This window comes from Melanerpes formicivorus, unplaced genomic scaffold (assembly GCF_026170545.1).
Source record: "Melanerpes formicivorus ecotype bairdi unplaced genomic scaffold, bMelFor1.0.p_v2 SCAF_25, whole genome shotgun sequence".
Lineage (NCBI taxonomy): Eukaryota > Metazoa > Chordata > Aves > Piciformes > Picidae > Melanerpes > Melanerpes formicivorus.
The window spans coordinates 10,681,316-10,695,494 of NW_027142377.1; the positions used below are offsets into that span (position 1 = coordinate 10,681,316).

Below are 14,179 nucleotides of genomic sequence, written 5' to 3' on the forward strand. Positions count from 1 at the left end.
CACCTGCTTTTTTCCTTGGACAAATGCTGCCTGTGCTGACCCAGAAAAGTGACTCTGGTGTGCCTTTCTGATCTCTGCAGGTCCCAAGGTGTGTTTTGCCTTTCATCCCACTGAACACCATGGCATCTGAGATGGTATCAGAGTTACTGACAAGAGAATCAAAACTTCGTCAGTTGACAGACTGCAGAGCACCCTCTGTTTTCAGAGCTTTACTAAGACTTCTCCTGACTTGACCTACAGCTATTTCTGGGTAAGTTGCTGTTCCTACTATACTTTTATCAGGAATGAAGAGATTTACTGAGTGGTTAAAATACACCTGAAAATATCCATACAGATGCAAGAATCCAGGCAATGAAACTGGAATTTTAATGTGTTCAGTCAGTCTGTAAGATCCACAAGTATCACTGTAACTGAGAACTCTTCAGTTCTGAGCTATGGATTTTTGCTGTAACGCTGAGAAGTAACTTGCATGAGTATTAAGGTACAAGTACTCCCTTGGTTTCCACTGGACAGATGGCAAAGACAGCTCCACCAACCCTAGTGCAGGGTGAACACTACTTAATTGTTTAAGTTAGAGCAAGTAATTTATATTTAGGTCTTCAAAATCGCTTCTTGCTTTTAGTACAGAAAATTACAAGACAGGCTTGTGGAAAGGAGAGGAAATAGTCTTCAAAATATGGGAAACAGACCAGAACAGAAATACAAAACAAAGGTCAAGTTGAAGAATTTGCATTTCACAGAAGTATGTCTGCTGGGAGCCTCGATACCCATGTATACTGCCACACACAGAGGCATGGGTGCAGGCATACACACATCCTAAACAGGTCAGCAGCTTTGTGCTGGTGCTGCAGCACAAACATTCCAAGAGCACCTCTATCACAATCAGCAAGTCCTTTTTTTCTCCTCTCTGTAAAAGCACTGGCTTGCTCATGCTCTCCAGAAAAGAATAACCTACAGAACAATTCACACAATTTTTGCTACATAACTTGGGTAAAGTTCCAGACTATTTAAAAGAGGTCTCTTTGGTAATTAGGTTGGCAAGTGCCATGTGGCAGTTTAGGCTGGGTCCCTCCTGTTCCTGCCATGTAAGTTACACCTCCGGTGTCCTGAGTGTCCAACCCAATCAGGTGGACACAGGAAACAGTGTATGTCAAACCCATAATATCCTGCCCCCTATAAATCCATCTGCAAAGTCATTCTCTTTCTCTTTCTCTTTCTCCCCTCTCTGTTGTCGTGGGAGGTGCTCCCTATCGGGTAATGGTGGAAGAGTATCTGAAGGCCTCTTAGGCCTGGCTAAGCCTAATGCCAGGAGAAGGGGGGTAGCAGTCTCAGACCTGGCCAGCCTGAGACTAGCCTAGCAGTGGGGGCAGAAGAAAGAGCCCTGGTGATTTTTGGATACAGCCTGAGGTGGGGAGAAGGGAAGTGCTGGGAGGCCTTTGGGTGTGCTATAGGGGACTCTGTACACTTTGAGATTCTTTTGTCACTATGCTTGCAACTCCTGTAAAACACTTGCTGCTCTCCCTTGAAACTTGCCATCACTTTTGCAATCCATTTGTGTGAGCCTTATTCTTTTGGTCCTCTCAGGGGCAAGAGAGGATCTCTCCAGCCTCAAACCAGGACATGCCAAAATCCCACTCAAAGCCAAAAAGATAAAATTGAAATGATTAAACAAAAATCTGAGCCCAGGGCAAAACAATTCCCTTTGGTGTCTGATGATGTGGCTTAAATGAATTTTAACAGTTTAAGGCTGGTTCCTGCAGAAATATTTGACTGCTGTCACCAAATGTTGTACAATCACAAGTTAAATCTCTGATGGCCACACACAGGGAGAGAAAGCATAAGTTTTGAAGTGAATGATTCATAGCTGCTTACAGGGAGGATACTGTTCTTAACAGTAATGACAGCATAAGTGCAATAAAGAGAGAGATGGAAACTGTTGTTAGACTCCTGTATTTCTCCTCCAGTTAGAGACAACTTATATGACCAAATAATAAACCAACTCAGGTTGCAGGACATTCCTGCAGAGCAAACAGCCCTGTTTTGAGCAAGGTATCTTCAAGGCTGAGATGGTTTACTTGCAGCCTTGTCCATCTTCCTACAATCTTGAGATGAATGGGACTCTTCAACAACCTGAAAACAGTATCCTACTGCACACTCAGCATTGAAATTTCCAAGAAAAATACCTAATGGAAGTTTTGGAGTTTCTCCAGAAGCATCAGCTGTCTCAGTGGATTCCTTGACCTTTACAGCTTCTCTCAGATCTCCTGGAAAACTGTAGGTAACATCTGGTGATTTACATCTGGCACGTGCCTTAGATTTAAAAACAAACAAAGCCAAGCCTTACATTTCTTGGCACTGTACTGCAGGCATTAAACTGTCAGCACAAAGCAAGCTCCCAGAAGAACTTTCACTTGAAATTGTGGTGTTTATACACTGCATTGTCAAACTGAACAAAAGCAAACTACTTTGTTTTACTAATTGGAAGGCTCTTACTGGCTTATAGTCATCAGCCACCATTTGTTATTGTAGTTCAAAACCTGCTCCCTCATCAACAGTCAGAATTTAGAGTATTAGATAAACAGGTATTTTGTTTCCCAGCTACAAATATATATAATGCAGGGATATTTTTTTTGGTCACACTTTGCCTGTGACTTTCAAGCAGCTGTCTGTCCATAAACAAAGTACAATGCAGCCACAGAACTGTCACATTAAGGGCAAGATGTCTGCCTGTCTCCGAGTCCAGAACTCTTGCTGGAACCATTTGGCAAAATCAACATTGGCCTCTCTTTCAAGTACTCCAATAAGAACTTGCTTTGACACAAGGTCAGAAAGGTGAACTTGCCTTGAGGCCTTTGTCATCTGGCTTGTTTATCAGGAATATTGGTACTCTTGGCTGGTCTCTAAAGATTTGGATAAGCATGCATCTAAATACAACCTGACTTCTTCAAATGAGCCAAACCTTGCATTTCTCAGTTCTTTTGTAAGAAATCTTGTAGAGCAGGTGACTCATTTCCTGGAATCTGACATTGTAATATGGGAAAGAAGAGTTTGTTTACCCTTTGTCTACATAAGACACTAGGAGAGAGGTTTCATTTGGAAGAGTACCCCAACTGTTCCAGACTTGGATTCGATAGCACAGCTATCACTTGAATTCAGGAGTAGGGCTGGAAATAGTGCCAGCCTCGGTCGTATCCACATTTAATCTCCAGGTGGTTTACTTTGTTACAGTTCAGGCTGAAGCAGTGTTTTCTCTTGCCAAATTAGGTATGCTCAATTTATTAATGACAGGAAAGAACTGAAGAGTGATTCCCTTTTCAAACAGATACCCAGCTATTTTTCATCTGTTTTCCCAGCCAAAGGGAGCTTTCTTTACAGCTATGTTTCCACTGTAGTTAATTTCAGCTTGTTTCTAAGCTGCTGAATGCTAGTCTCCATGTACATTTAGTTACCTTTCCAAATGCTCTACTCTGATGGAAACCAAGCAATGGTCTAACTTGGAGAGGATTTCTGCTTTCTGGTGATTACATTCTGGCAATATTGTGCAGACTTAATGAATAACTACATCATCTATGAAGTGATCCTTAAAATTCCTGAAGGATTATGCATGCTGTAATCTTTAAGAAGCTTATACTTCGAAGTCCCTTTGATCTTGACAGCACTGGTAATTCCGACGTTCCCTGCATCTGAAAGGTTGTCAGGATTTCAGAACTCAGATATGGTTAAGGCAAAATGCATATCATGTGAGTTCCACCAAATGACTGATGATTAAGAGTATCATGTTACCATGTACAGCTCTGGTGTCATCCAAAAAACCCAACTGTAAACAACAGAGCAGACCTTTCAAAAAGAAGTGTCAGTAAGATCTCCATGACAGACCTTTTGTTAGCTTAGTATGGTACACATTGCCTTGAAGTGATAGAGTTGACACCAGGACAGGGATATCCAAGCATTTCTTAATCATCAGCATAATTCATCTGGAAAGGTAAGATACTCACTTCTTCACTCCTTTTCCTTTCCTGCTCTATTTCATATTCTTCCTTTGATTTCCTGTAACACAAAATATGAATAAATACTCCAGACATCTTTAGCATCGCTGACTTGCAGTTAAATTTAGCAGGGCTTAAATATCTGAGGACTATCAAAACTATTATGGAATAATGTGAATTTGTCAGTGTCCAAAATACTTCCATTAACTTCTATAAAAATGCACTCTTAATAGAAACAAATCAACATGAAAAACATACAGAACCTACCGTCCTCAGTCTATGATTCCTTGGGAAAAAATAAGTGTGTGAGAATTCTGAGGGCCCGTCTATCCTTTGTTTTCTTTGCTAGTTTAAAGACAGAGAGGGAAGTATTCCAGAAATCAGATGGAAAAAATGTAACTTAATACAACCTGAATGGATACATCTGCTATTACTTAAGATTATGTTTATATATGTGTGAACTGCAAGTGGAGGAGCATCGACAAAAGTCATACCAGTCCCCACACAGTTTCTTAGATCGCAGCAACAGTCACTGAACACAACTAGGAAGGAAGTTTTAGAAAGAATAAAAGCAGAATTCGCCTTTCCAAGACTTTAATACTTAGGGTGTTCCCTTGACTGATTACACTTGATTACAGCAAGTATATTCCTGTTGTCCAGAGGCAATTATAAGTCTACCTGGAGATTTAGGGGGAAATGGGAATTGCAGTGCTTTTAAAGTTACACATCATTCCATGCATCACCAAGACAGTTACGTGGAGCAGTTATCTCTAAATATTCCTGATCACAGCCCATGCCTAGCACCATTCACTTTCTTTTGGGCAGGACTCTGACAAGAACATTCATGTCATTTGTGTGATGAAGAGAGTTTACTGGAAAAGGCTAGAAGAGTTAGGCCCTACACACTTTCATTTTTCTATTTTAAAATAACAAAGTAGGACTGGTTAATTTTTTACCTTAGAACCTCCCTCAGTATTTTCATTTCTTCTTGTTCAATTTCACTGAATACATCAGAACCCTCTGTCAAACAATCAGGCAAGACACCTATGAAGGGGAAAAAAAAAGGCAATGTTTATGCATTTCTCTAAAGAAAATTTTGTCCTCCAATTGGCATCATTCTTTGGGTGGGGAGGAGAAAGAATGAAAGAATAAAAGGAAACAACAAAACCACACCACAAATCCAACATCTAATTCCTGGTACCTGTTTCCAAAAAGGTTCTAGACCTTGAGCATCAAGTTGCTAGCAGCCTAAAGGCCAAGCTTTCTGAACTGTGAAAGTTTTGACATCTAAGGGTAGAGCATAAGCTTTATGTCATACTCTGCATTGACCACTGTATGGGATTTCCTATAGACTGCCATCCAGCCATGGCTGATTGAACCCTTTTCAAACTCAGCTGTTATATGAAACCTGAAATTTAAATTTATTCCCTGAAAAAAACCCATGCATGCAGTAAGAAGGAAAAGATGGGTAAAACTAAAGACAGAGAAAAAAGAAAGGGGTAGATGAAAATCCTTTGAGGAACTATCAGCAGAGTCAGGTGTAAATTATTTTCTCTTCTTTAAAAGCAGGTATGCATCAACATGATGAAGGCCACAACTTCTTTCTCTGTGGGTTTTTCATATTCAACTGCAGAGTGTGAGCTGCAAAGTACAGCTCTGTAAGTAGCATAAGTCAAACTACCAATATGGTCACTGAGGTAATGATTTCAACACTCAAAATTATCCCCAAAATTCTTTAACACAAAAAGTAAGTCAAGTTTCACAGAAAAAATTAAACAAGAAAAGAGAACCCAAAAAATCTGTTAGTTGAAAAAGGAATATAGACAACTGTCATTGAGAATACAAGCCCAGGACAAAATATTGAAATCCCCATTGCAGTCAAATCAGCTGAGTGGTCTCCATTAAGCTGAACTGGAACTGAACAACTATTCTTCATGAGCAGATTACACAGTCATCAAAACAACACTGAACGATGAAAAACGAACCCCCAAATTTACCACTTCTTACCATTTCTTTCTTTAATGATTCTAATAGCTTGCAACTGCATTTCAATATTTTTCTGTACCATCATTTTTTTAAATAGTCTAAAATCTTCTGCTGCCAGTACTGTTTGCAGAATGGCCTGGGGGGGAAGACAGGCACAAAGGTAAAAAACACAGAGAAATCACAAACATCTCAGGCCGCTTGAAATTGCATTAAGATTACTACTCTCTGAAGCATGGGGTTTATAATTAATTTCTCCTGCCACACAAGTTGAGCTAGTGAAGAAAAGAACTTGATAGTTTATGTTTTTAGATCAACATGTCTACATAACATTGCCACAAAACCTGGAGACTTTTGCAGTGTAAGTTTAAAACTGCAATTTATTTGACCTACTGAACAATGGCTTGTTTTAATCTTTGTCTGCTGCTCTAAGTAGACTGAAGGCTACTGTAATGCTGGCAAATATGCAGATAAAGGTGGCAGCAACACCCTAAGTTTAGAGATTTATTTTAGTAAGTTATAAGTATAAAAGGTGAATCTCTAGAAACGCCTGACACCACACAAATATCTGTCAGTATCACAGCATTGCTAAGGTTGGAAGAGACCTCAAGGATCATCGAGTCCAACCTGTCACCACAGACATTTTTCTGGTCAAAGAGACATTATCTCTTTTAAAGAAATCACAATTTTAACAAGAAAACCTCTCCAAGTTTCATCTTCACTCTGATGAATTAGTGAAAACAAAGCTAAAAGTTAATTCTATGTAATTCTATGTACCTGTGAGGTGTGTGTCTTTGCAAGAGGAGATGAAAAAGCTTCTTGAAATTTCTCTTCATTGATTCCAACTTCTTTAAGATAGTCTTCTAGCAATTTTTCAACCTGTAAGAAAATATAAACCTTACTCTCCAGGAAGTTTTTCCCTAAGAATCTTATGTTTTTTTTCCCCATAGTAGTATATATTTTTTTTATAACTCAAAGGAGAATTGTTGTGATAGTACAACTGATTTCCCTGCTATATCAGGATTTACTTACTTTTACAAACTGTTTTAAGAAAGCATTTTTATTGCTCTATTTGATTACTACTTAATGTAGTTTCTCCAGTCCCACTTTTCTACCTTTTCCCCAGCCTCCTGGCTAGTCTGTATGCCTGAAACCCCTTAGGGGTCAGAGCAAAAATGGGCATTGGTCCACATTTAATCAGTTGGTGCTTTTTAACATCAAATATTACCAAGCCTTGTTACAAACAAAAAACCCAAACAAACTTCAGTAATCTGCATGCATTGGTTCAGAGGTATTTCAAGCATGGTCCAAAAACCTCCTATAGCTTTTTCTGACACCAAACTGTTAGTGAACAAAATGCAAGTGTTCTCAACACATTGTGCTGTTTGTCTCTTTGCCAGAAAATACAAGTATTACCAAGCTTTTAAGTCAAGTGTTTTAGCTAGTGGAAAAATATGTGACGGCGTAAGAGATCATCCCGTGTGATAAACTTTCTTGTCTATCTATCTGCTGTTTAAGCATGAAAATGCCCATGACAACTAGGACTCAAAGGATTTCTAAGTGACACTTAGACAGTATCAGGAGATTAGACCTAAAGAACAGAGATAACTCAATTAGAAACACTACATTAACATTAAATTTTGTTTCCTAGAAATCTACCACAAGTAGTCAGTGATGCTCACCAGAGCTTGGTATTCCTGGTAAATTTCTGTGTAAGACAACTTGCTTTCTTCTTCATCATCAAAAACTGTGGAAAATAAACAAAACATACACATATTTTTGAGTTAGTGTACACACCACAAATTAACTTATGCCTAGGAGAGAAAGATTAACCTTTACAAGGTAATGTATTTAATCATATGATAATCTAGCTGATGATTATGATACTAATAACATGTTCAGGCTAAGCATGTACTTCTGGTAATTTAATGTCATTAAAAGTCCAAATTTATTACTGGGAAAACTTACCTTCAGAACAGAAGCAGATTTCTAAGCAAGCTGAGGATCCAGTTGATACATACTTTAAAAGCTAAAATTTAATACATGAACCTCCAGGTGAACTTGTTGTAAGATAGCAGATAACATACTTAAAGCAGGGCATTTCTCTTTCCATGTATTTGACTTAAACCAAATATATTCAAATGCCATCCATTTATCAAGAAGCCAAGGTGATGCAGGAAATCGAGGCCCTGCCTGCTTAAGAGCAGATAACCCAAAAAAGGAGATGTGCTGTAGGTGAACTGTGTTTTATCTATCCTGGTGTAGACAAAATGGGCACCTGTATCGCATACACCGTGTTACTCAGCCATACAAATTTGTATTAAGAACACTTGACTGGAACAAAACATAGAATCATAGAATTGTTTCAGATGGAAAAGCCCTCTAAGATCATCAAGTCCAACTGTCAGTCAATCTAATACACATTCACAGATTGCATAGGGTTGGAAGGGACCCTCCAAGGTCACCTTGTCCAACCTCCCTGCAGAGAGCAGGGACACCTCCAACTAGATCAGGCTGCCCAGGGCCACATCGAGTCTGATCTTGAGTATCTCCAGGGATAAGGCCTCAACCACATTCCTGGGCAGCCTGTTCCAGTATTTTACCACTCTCATTGTAAAGAACTTCCTCCTTATGTCCAACCTAAATCTACCCTGCTTCAGTTCAAAACTATTGCCGGGCTGAACAGCCCCAGTTCTTTCAGCCTGTCTTCATAGGAGAGGTGCTCCAGCCCTTTGACTGTCTTTGTGGCTCTCCTCTGGACGTGCTCCAGCATGTCCATGTCTCTCTTGTGTTGGGGGACCCAGAGCTGGATTCAACACCCCATGTGAGGTCTCATCAGAGCAGAGTGGCAGAATCATTTCTCTTTACCTGCTGTCCATGCTTCTTTTGATGCAGCCCAGGATGCCATTGGCCCTCTGAGCTGCAAGTGCACATTGCTGGCTCACGTCCAGCATCTCATCCACCATTAACCCCAAGTCCTTTCCTGCAGGGCTGCTCTTAATCTCATCCTCTGCCAGCCTGTATTGATATCGAGGATTACCTTGATCTAGGTGCAGGACTTTGCATTTTGCCTTACTGAATCTCATGAGATTCTCTTCAGCCCACCTCTCCCTTCCCTCTGGATGGTATCCATCCTATCCTTCAGTCTTATCGGCCTCTAAGGCACAAATCAGGGACCACCAGGGCTATTAAACCACATCTTGAAGTGCCACGTCAACAGGTTTTCTGAACGCCTCCCAGGACTGTGACTCCTCCACCTCCCTGCGTAGCCTGTTGCCATGCCTGAACCACTCTTCCAGCAAAGAAACTTTCCCTAGTATCTAATCAACTCCACACTGCAGAATAGACAGAAGCAGCAGGAAAGAAACTGAAAGCTAGGATTTGGTGGGGTTTCATTTACATCTTTTCCATGTCAGCAATGAGCAAAGGTAATGCAAAATCTAGCAATCAGAGCACAGGCTTAGAAATAAGACCTCCTTAATCCCCTTACAGATTAGCCACTGTATGTTGGACAAGTCATTTCTCATATGTATACTTTGAAAATGGCAATTCTGTTTAAATTGGTGAATGAGATATATGTGACATCTGATGGAAAATGGTACTGATGCCCATTGAGTTAGTATAGCTTTCACACAGCATCATTTCCCAGCTCACAGCCGTGAGGCACGGTCATTCTGAACCCTGATGAGAGGTCATCGTGCACGATGGCTGTCCCTAAACCACAAAGTACTTGCAGCACTTTCTAATAACCTAGAGCAATGCAATGACAGAAATAAAATCAAGTAGTGCAGGCTCTCTGAATACACAGGGAAACTTGCTTTGAATGACAGAATCTGGAAAACCAACATTAGCTTTTGTTTCATTTTTGCACAGGGGACAATTTCCTACTGAAGATTTTTAAAAATAAATGAAAAGCTTTAAAATTATCTAAGAATAAACTCAAGTGGTAGGAAAAGATAATCTTACTCTTACAAAACTGCAGCTCCTATGCAAGCTCTGCTCCCTCCCAAGTGCGTGAAGACAAGTTACTGCCTCTATTGTCTTCTGCAACTCTTTCCCTTTGGGGTACCTCCCTCACAGCTCTTGCAGACCTCAACCTTGGTCTTTGTTTCTCTGTTCCTTTCAACCCCCTACTGCTCCTTCCTGCTCTGGGTACCTGAGTGAAGAGTAACAGAGACGTTAACTCTCAGTCAGTATCCATACCAACAGCTAGCCTCACCCTGCCAAGGGGATGCATCCAAGTACTCCTCCCCTTCCCTGGCCGCAGCACAACACAAAAAGCAGAGTGGAAAGCCTGCACAAATTGCTCTCTGTTCTCAGGCTCAGAACAGAAAGAGAATGAAGTACCATGTAACACCAGCTGCATTCAGCATCTCCTTTGAGTCAAGTGGCATTAAGGAGTACTTTGAAAGGAGACCTTGGATTTTCTTGAGTCAGGGCTTCTAAATCACAGACTCTTAATTTCCCTTAAGACTGGCACAGTGTCTTTGGTTGCCCAACAGGAACAAAGCTCTAAAGAACCCCAGTATCAGGGTAAGCCAGAGGATCCAGATATCCTGGGAGTTAAACTCATAGTTTTCATGTTAAAACTTAAAATCTTTGTTAGGAGCCTTCAAACAGGGTAAGCATTAAGTTAGAGTTCTTCCTGCTAGTCTGAGCCTTAGAGAAATGAGCTCTTAAGTAAACCTGAGGAAACTCTTCTCTTTCTTCCACCACCTCTGCCTCCCCCCCGCCCCCATCTTCACTGACTGATGGGATGGCTCTGAACTGGGAGGGAAGGGAGTCACAGGCAGCAATATTTGTTTCATCCTTTCATACCCTGTCTTTATCTTCTGGTGCTCAGAACTATTATCAAGCTTATCTATGTCCAAATGTTGTTTCAATCAACTGAAAAGCCCTCTCACCTTACACCATGGATTTTACTTCAGTTTCACAACCACATGAAAGGAAATTAATCAAGCCATGATAAATTAATCAAGTCCCCAAAAAGAGGGAGAAAGAGGAACAGATAAAAAAACTGCTAGGACTGTTTATAAATTGAAATGCAAGGACGTGGCCTAAGTAACTATAGCTCTAAAATACATTCCTTACATGCCAGTTACCAAAAGTCAAAGTCTGTTTTTGAGGAATCACAAATTATTACAAGTAATCAAATTATTGCTAATCTTCTTGTTAAGCTGAAAGATTTTTTTTGTGCACGACAATAATTGTGTCCTGGCAAAATATCCCAGTTCAGGCCCCAGCAATGAAATCAACACAGTACATCTATAGACAAGCAATGAAAATTGCACACATACCTGCAGCTAAAACCTCACACTTATTTAACTGTGCTTCTTATCAACTCTAACATTGCAGGAACACTTATTTAGACTTTTCTTCTTTTTCTCAGTACCTTGAGTGTTGTCCAACAGCACTCTATAGCACAAACAACGCTTTGGAAGATCATTTACTGCAAGCAGTTTCTCTATTTTGTTTCTCTGTTTTCTTATGTAGAAACAAACTGGCAGGAAGCGACCAGCGTATAAGCCTGCCGCACACTACATGGAAATTTACTGAGGTTCCATAAATCTTCTTACTGCCAGTAAATTCCCCTCAACCTTCTAAAGACAGATCATTGCTCCAGAGAGGGATAATCAATTCCTGACTCCTAAACCTAGACCCTTTGCATGATCATCGAAATTCACAACCAAAATGAAGTTTGGGCAGCCTTCCCAAGAGAAAACTGTGAGTCTAAATTTCTCTACTGTTTCCTGGCTGTAATGAGTCCAGCAGCTCTACCTTTCTCATTTCACACTATACTAGGGGGAGGTGTATGTGCTCACAATCATCTTGCCTCATGCAAAGCTTGTGAAGGGCAGAAATGATGCAGGGTAGCTGAGAAGCAACTTGTTTAGAAGCTGTGATCTGCATCAGAGGTGTGTCTGTTTCACTGAATATGAAATAAGTATTCTTCCTGTTACTCAACAGGAGTAATGACAGTAAAAGAAAATGACAGCCCTGCTGAAGCCAACCATTAAAGAAGCTGTGCTAGAACCCACAACAGGATGGAAGAACGGGAAGAGTAAAGGCAAGCAGGTAGAATGCTTTAACAGTAAGAACAATCCTACTTTGAGCTTGATGGTACTAAGCCCCTATTTATTTGGAAGTCTTAGTTTCTTAGCTTCTGTATTTTAAAGTTAAAATTATTGAGTCCTACGTCCTGTCAGGTGATACTAAAGGCACAGACTGTATTCATAGCAGCCACAGAAATCCTAAATTAGTCTATGGCAACACCCTTTAATACTTCTCACATGGGAATGTCTGCAGGCTGGGCAGGATTCAGGATCGTGGGCAATCGGTTCTCAAACGTGCTTTTTTCCCCCCTAATAATTACAAAGGAAAGCTTCCTTTCTTTCTAAAGGGCTTAGGCAATTCAGACTCACCCAAATTGTAATTGTATCTCTAGCACGAGTATCCAAGTGTTCTTTGGCAGCAGAAAATTTGTTTTGTAAGCAGCAGAACTAATTTAGCCAAATCTCTGCTGCAGGTTTCCTCATTGCATACCTATACCTATATAGTTCTCCTCCTGCTCTTTACATGGAGCTAGAGGTCTATACTTCCAGTTTACTCAGCCACCGAATTATTCTGATTCCCTGAGTTACCTCTTGAGGAAGAAAAGGAAGTGCAACAGAGCTGCTTTCCTGCTAAACTCACATGCAGAGCCACAGAAAAGAGACATGATAACCCTTGGTATTTTAATGCTGTGATATTATGAGAGGTACTAATTTACAGTTTCTCATCTTCTAACTGTCAAAACTCACAAAATTGCAGTAATTTAACTTCAGACCTACTCTCCTGTCCTGCCAGCCAAACGTTAATTTTAATGGTTTCCTAAGTAAAGAAACCACTTAGTGACTGAAATGTGTTCAAGGCCTCCAAGTGCTTTCTGGCCACGTTAGGGTATTATGCGCAGCAGAAGGGAGAACTCGTTTGGGTGTCATGCTGTAAGCCCATGCCATAATCCCCCATATGAGCTAATGAACGCAAACTGCCACATCCTGACAGGCGCCTTGCTCAGGGCTGACTTGCTGCCCCGGGAGGCGCTCCCTCCCTCCCTCCCTCCCTCCTGTAACCGATGGGAACGCGCGGGCCATGGCTGCGCAGAGCTTCCGAGCCTCCCCCGAGGATCACTTCCGATCGGCGCCCGCCAGGAACACCGGCATGATGTGCCCGTTGTCTGCACAGAGCCACGGGGGCTGGGCCCGCTGCAGCACAGGTTGATCCCTGACCAGTGTCGGCAGCGGCGATAAGGAGCCGGGTCCGCTGCCTGGCGAGTTCCCCGGCCCGGGAGCCTCCCGCCGTCCTGCAGCCCCCCTCAACCCCGCGACGTGGGCTAAGGCCGCTGCCACGGCCCACGCTCTCAGCCGGCGGCGGGACGACAGGCGAGCAGCCTCCGGAGCGGGCTGACAACTGCAGCGCATGCGCGTCCCTCGCACCGGGAGCGGGAACAGGCCACTCCGCGGAGGGTCTGCGGGACCCTCGTTTCCCTGCCACAGGGCCGAAGGGAGGCCGCCTCGGTCCTACCTGGCCTGGTTCTGCCGCTCACCTTCGCATTTCTGCTCCATGAACTCCAGAATGGGGATGGACCAGGCTGGTCCCCGCAAGAAACCAGCTATGGTGTCCACCACCCACTCCACATCGCCCTCTTCTTCCTCTGCCGCCATGGCCGGGCCGGCAATCGTCGCGGACGCGGCGGTGGTTGGAGCGCCTGCCCGTCGCTATAGCAACTGGCGTCACGGGGCGGGCGCGCGCCTCACGTGGGCCTGGTGACAGCTACGGGCCGGGGCAGCGGGGCGGGCGCGGCAGAGGGGCGGGGGCGGAGGGCTACCCTAATGGTGTCTCTGTAATCAGATCATGGCGGGATGGGTACAGGGGCGCGGAGAGAGCGCGATAGCGAGGCCTGGTGCGGTGTAACTGCCTAGTGCGGACCCAGCCACATACCGTGGCTTGGATAAACTGTGAGCGCCTTGAGGGAGAAGGTGGTGGTTCTGAACGGCAGCGACGGTAATTTAGCCCTCCCTGTTTTAACTGGGGTAAGGGAATGTAGGCCCTGTACACCAGTGCGATGGGAGATCAAGTGTAAAGTCAGCAGCTGCCCGGCCTGAGAGTGATGTGCTCCATAGTACTGAAAAGCTAACAAATTACAGTACTTAAACAGTAACTTAAAAATG

At 42.5% G+C, this 14,179-nt stretch overlaps 1 protein-coding gene across 1 annotated transcript in view; it reads right to left on the bottom strand.

Annotated features, from left to right (window-relative positions):
* CFAP36 (cilia and flagella associated protein 36) overlaps nucleotides 1-13,715 on the bottom strand; it is a 20,128-nt gene extending 6,413 nt beyond the window's left edge. The window contains exons 1-7 of the mRNA XM_068153284.1: nucleotides 13,555-13,715; nucleotides 7,652-7,716; nucleotides 6,747-6,848; nucleotides 5,994-6,108; nucleotides 4,943-5,030; nucleotides 3,996-4,047; nucleotides 2,184-2,310 (exon numbers count right to left, since the gene is read on the bottom strand). Coding sequence (XP_068009385.1) covers nucleotides 2,184-2,310; nucleotides 3,996-4,047; nucleotides 4,943-5,030; nucleotides 5,994-6,108; nucleotides 6,747-6,848; nucleotides 7,652-7,716; nucleotides 13,555-13,672 — 667 coding nt within the window. The 5' untranslated portion in view covers nucleotides 13,673-13,715. The remainder of the gene's footprint in view (nucleotides 1-2,183; nucleotides 2,311-3,995; nucleotides 4,048-4,942; nucleotides 5,031-5,993; nucleotides 6,109-6,746; nucleotides 6,849-7,651; nucleotides 7,717-13,554) is intronic.
* Nucleotides 13,716-14,179: the final 464 nt, after the last annotated feature.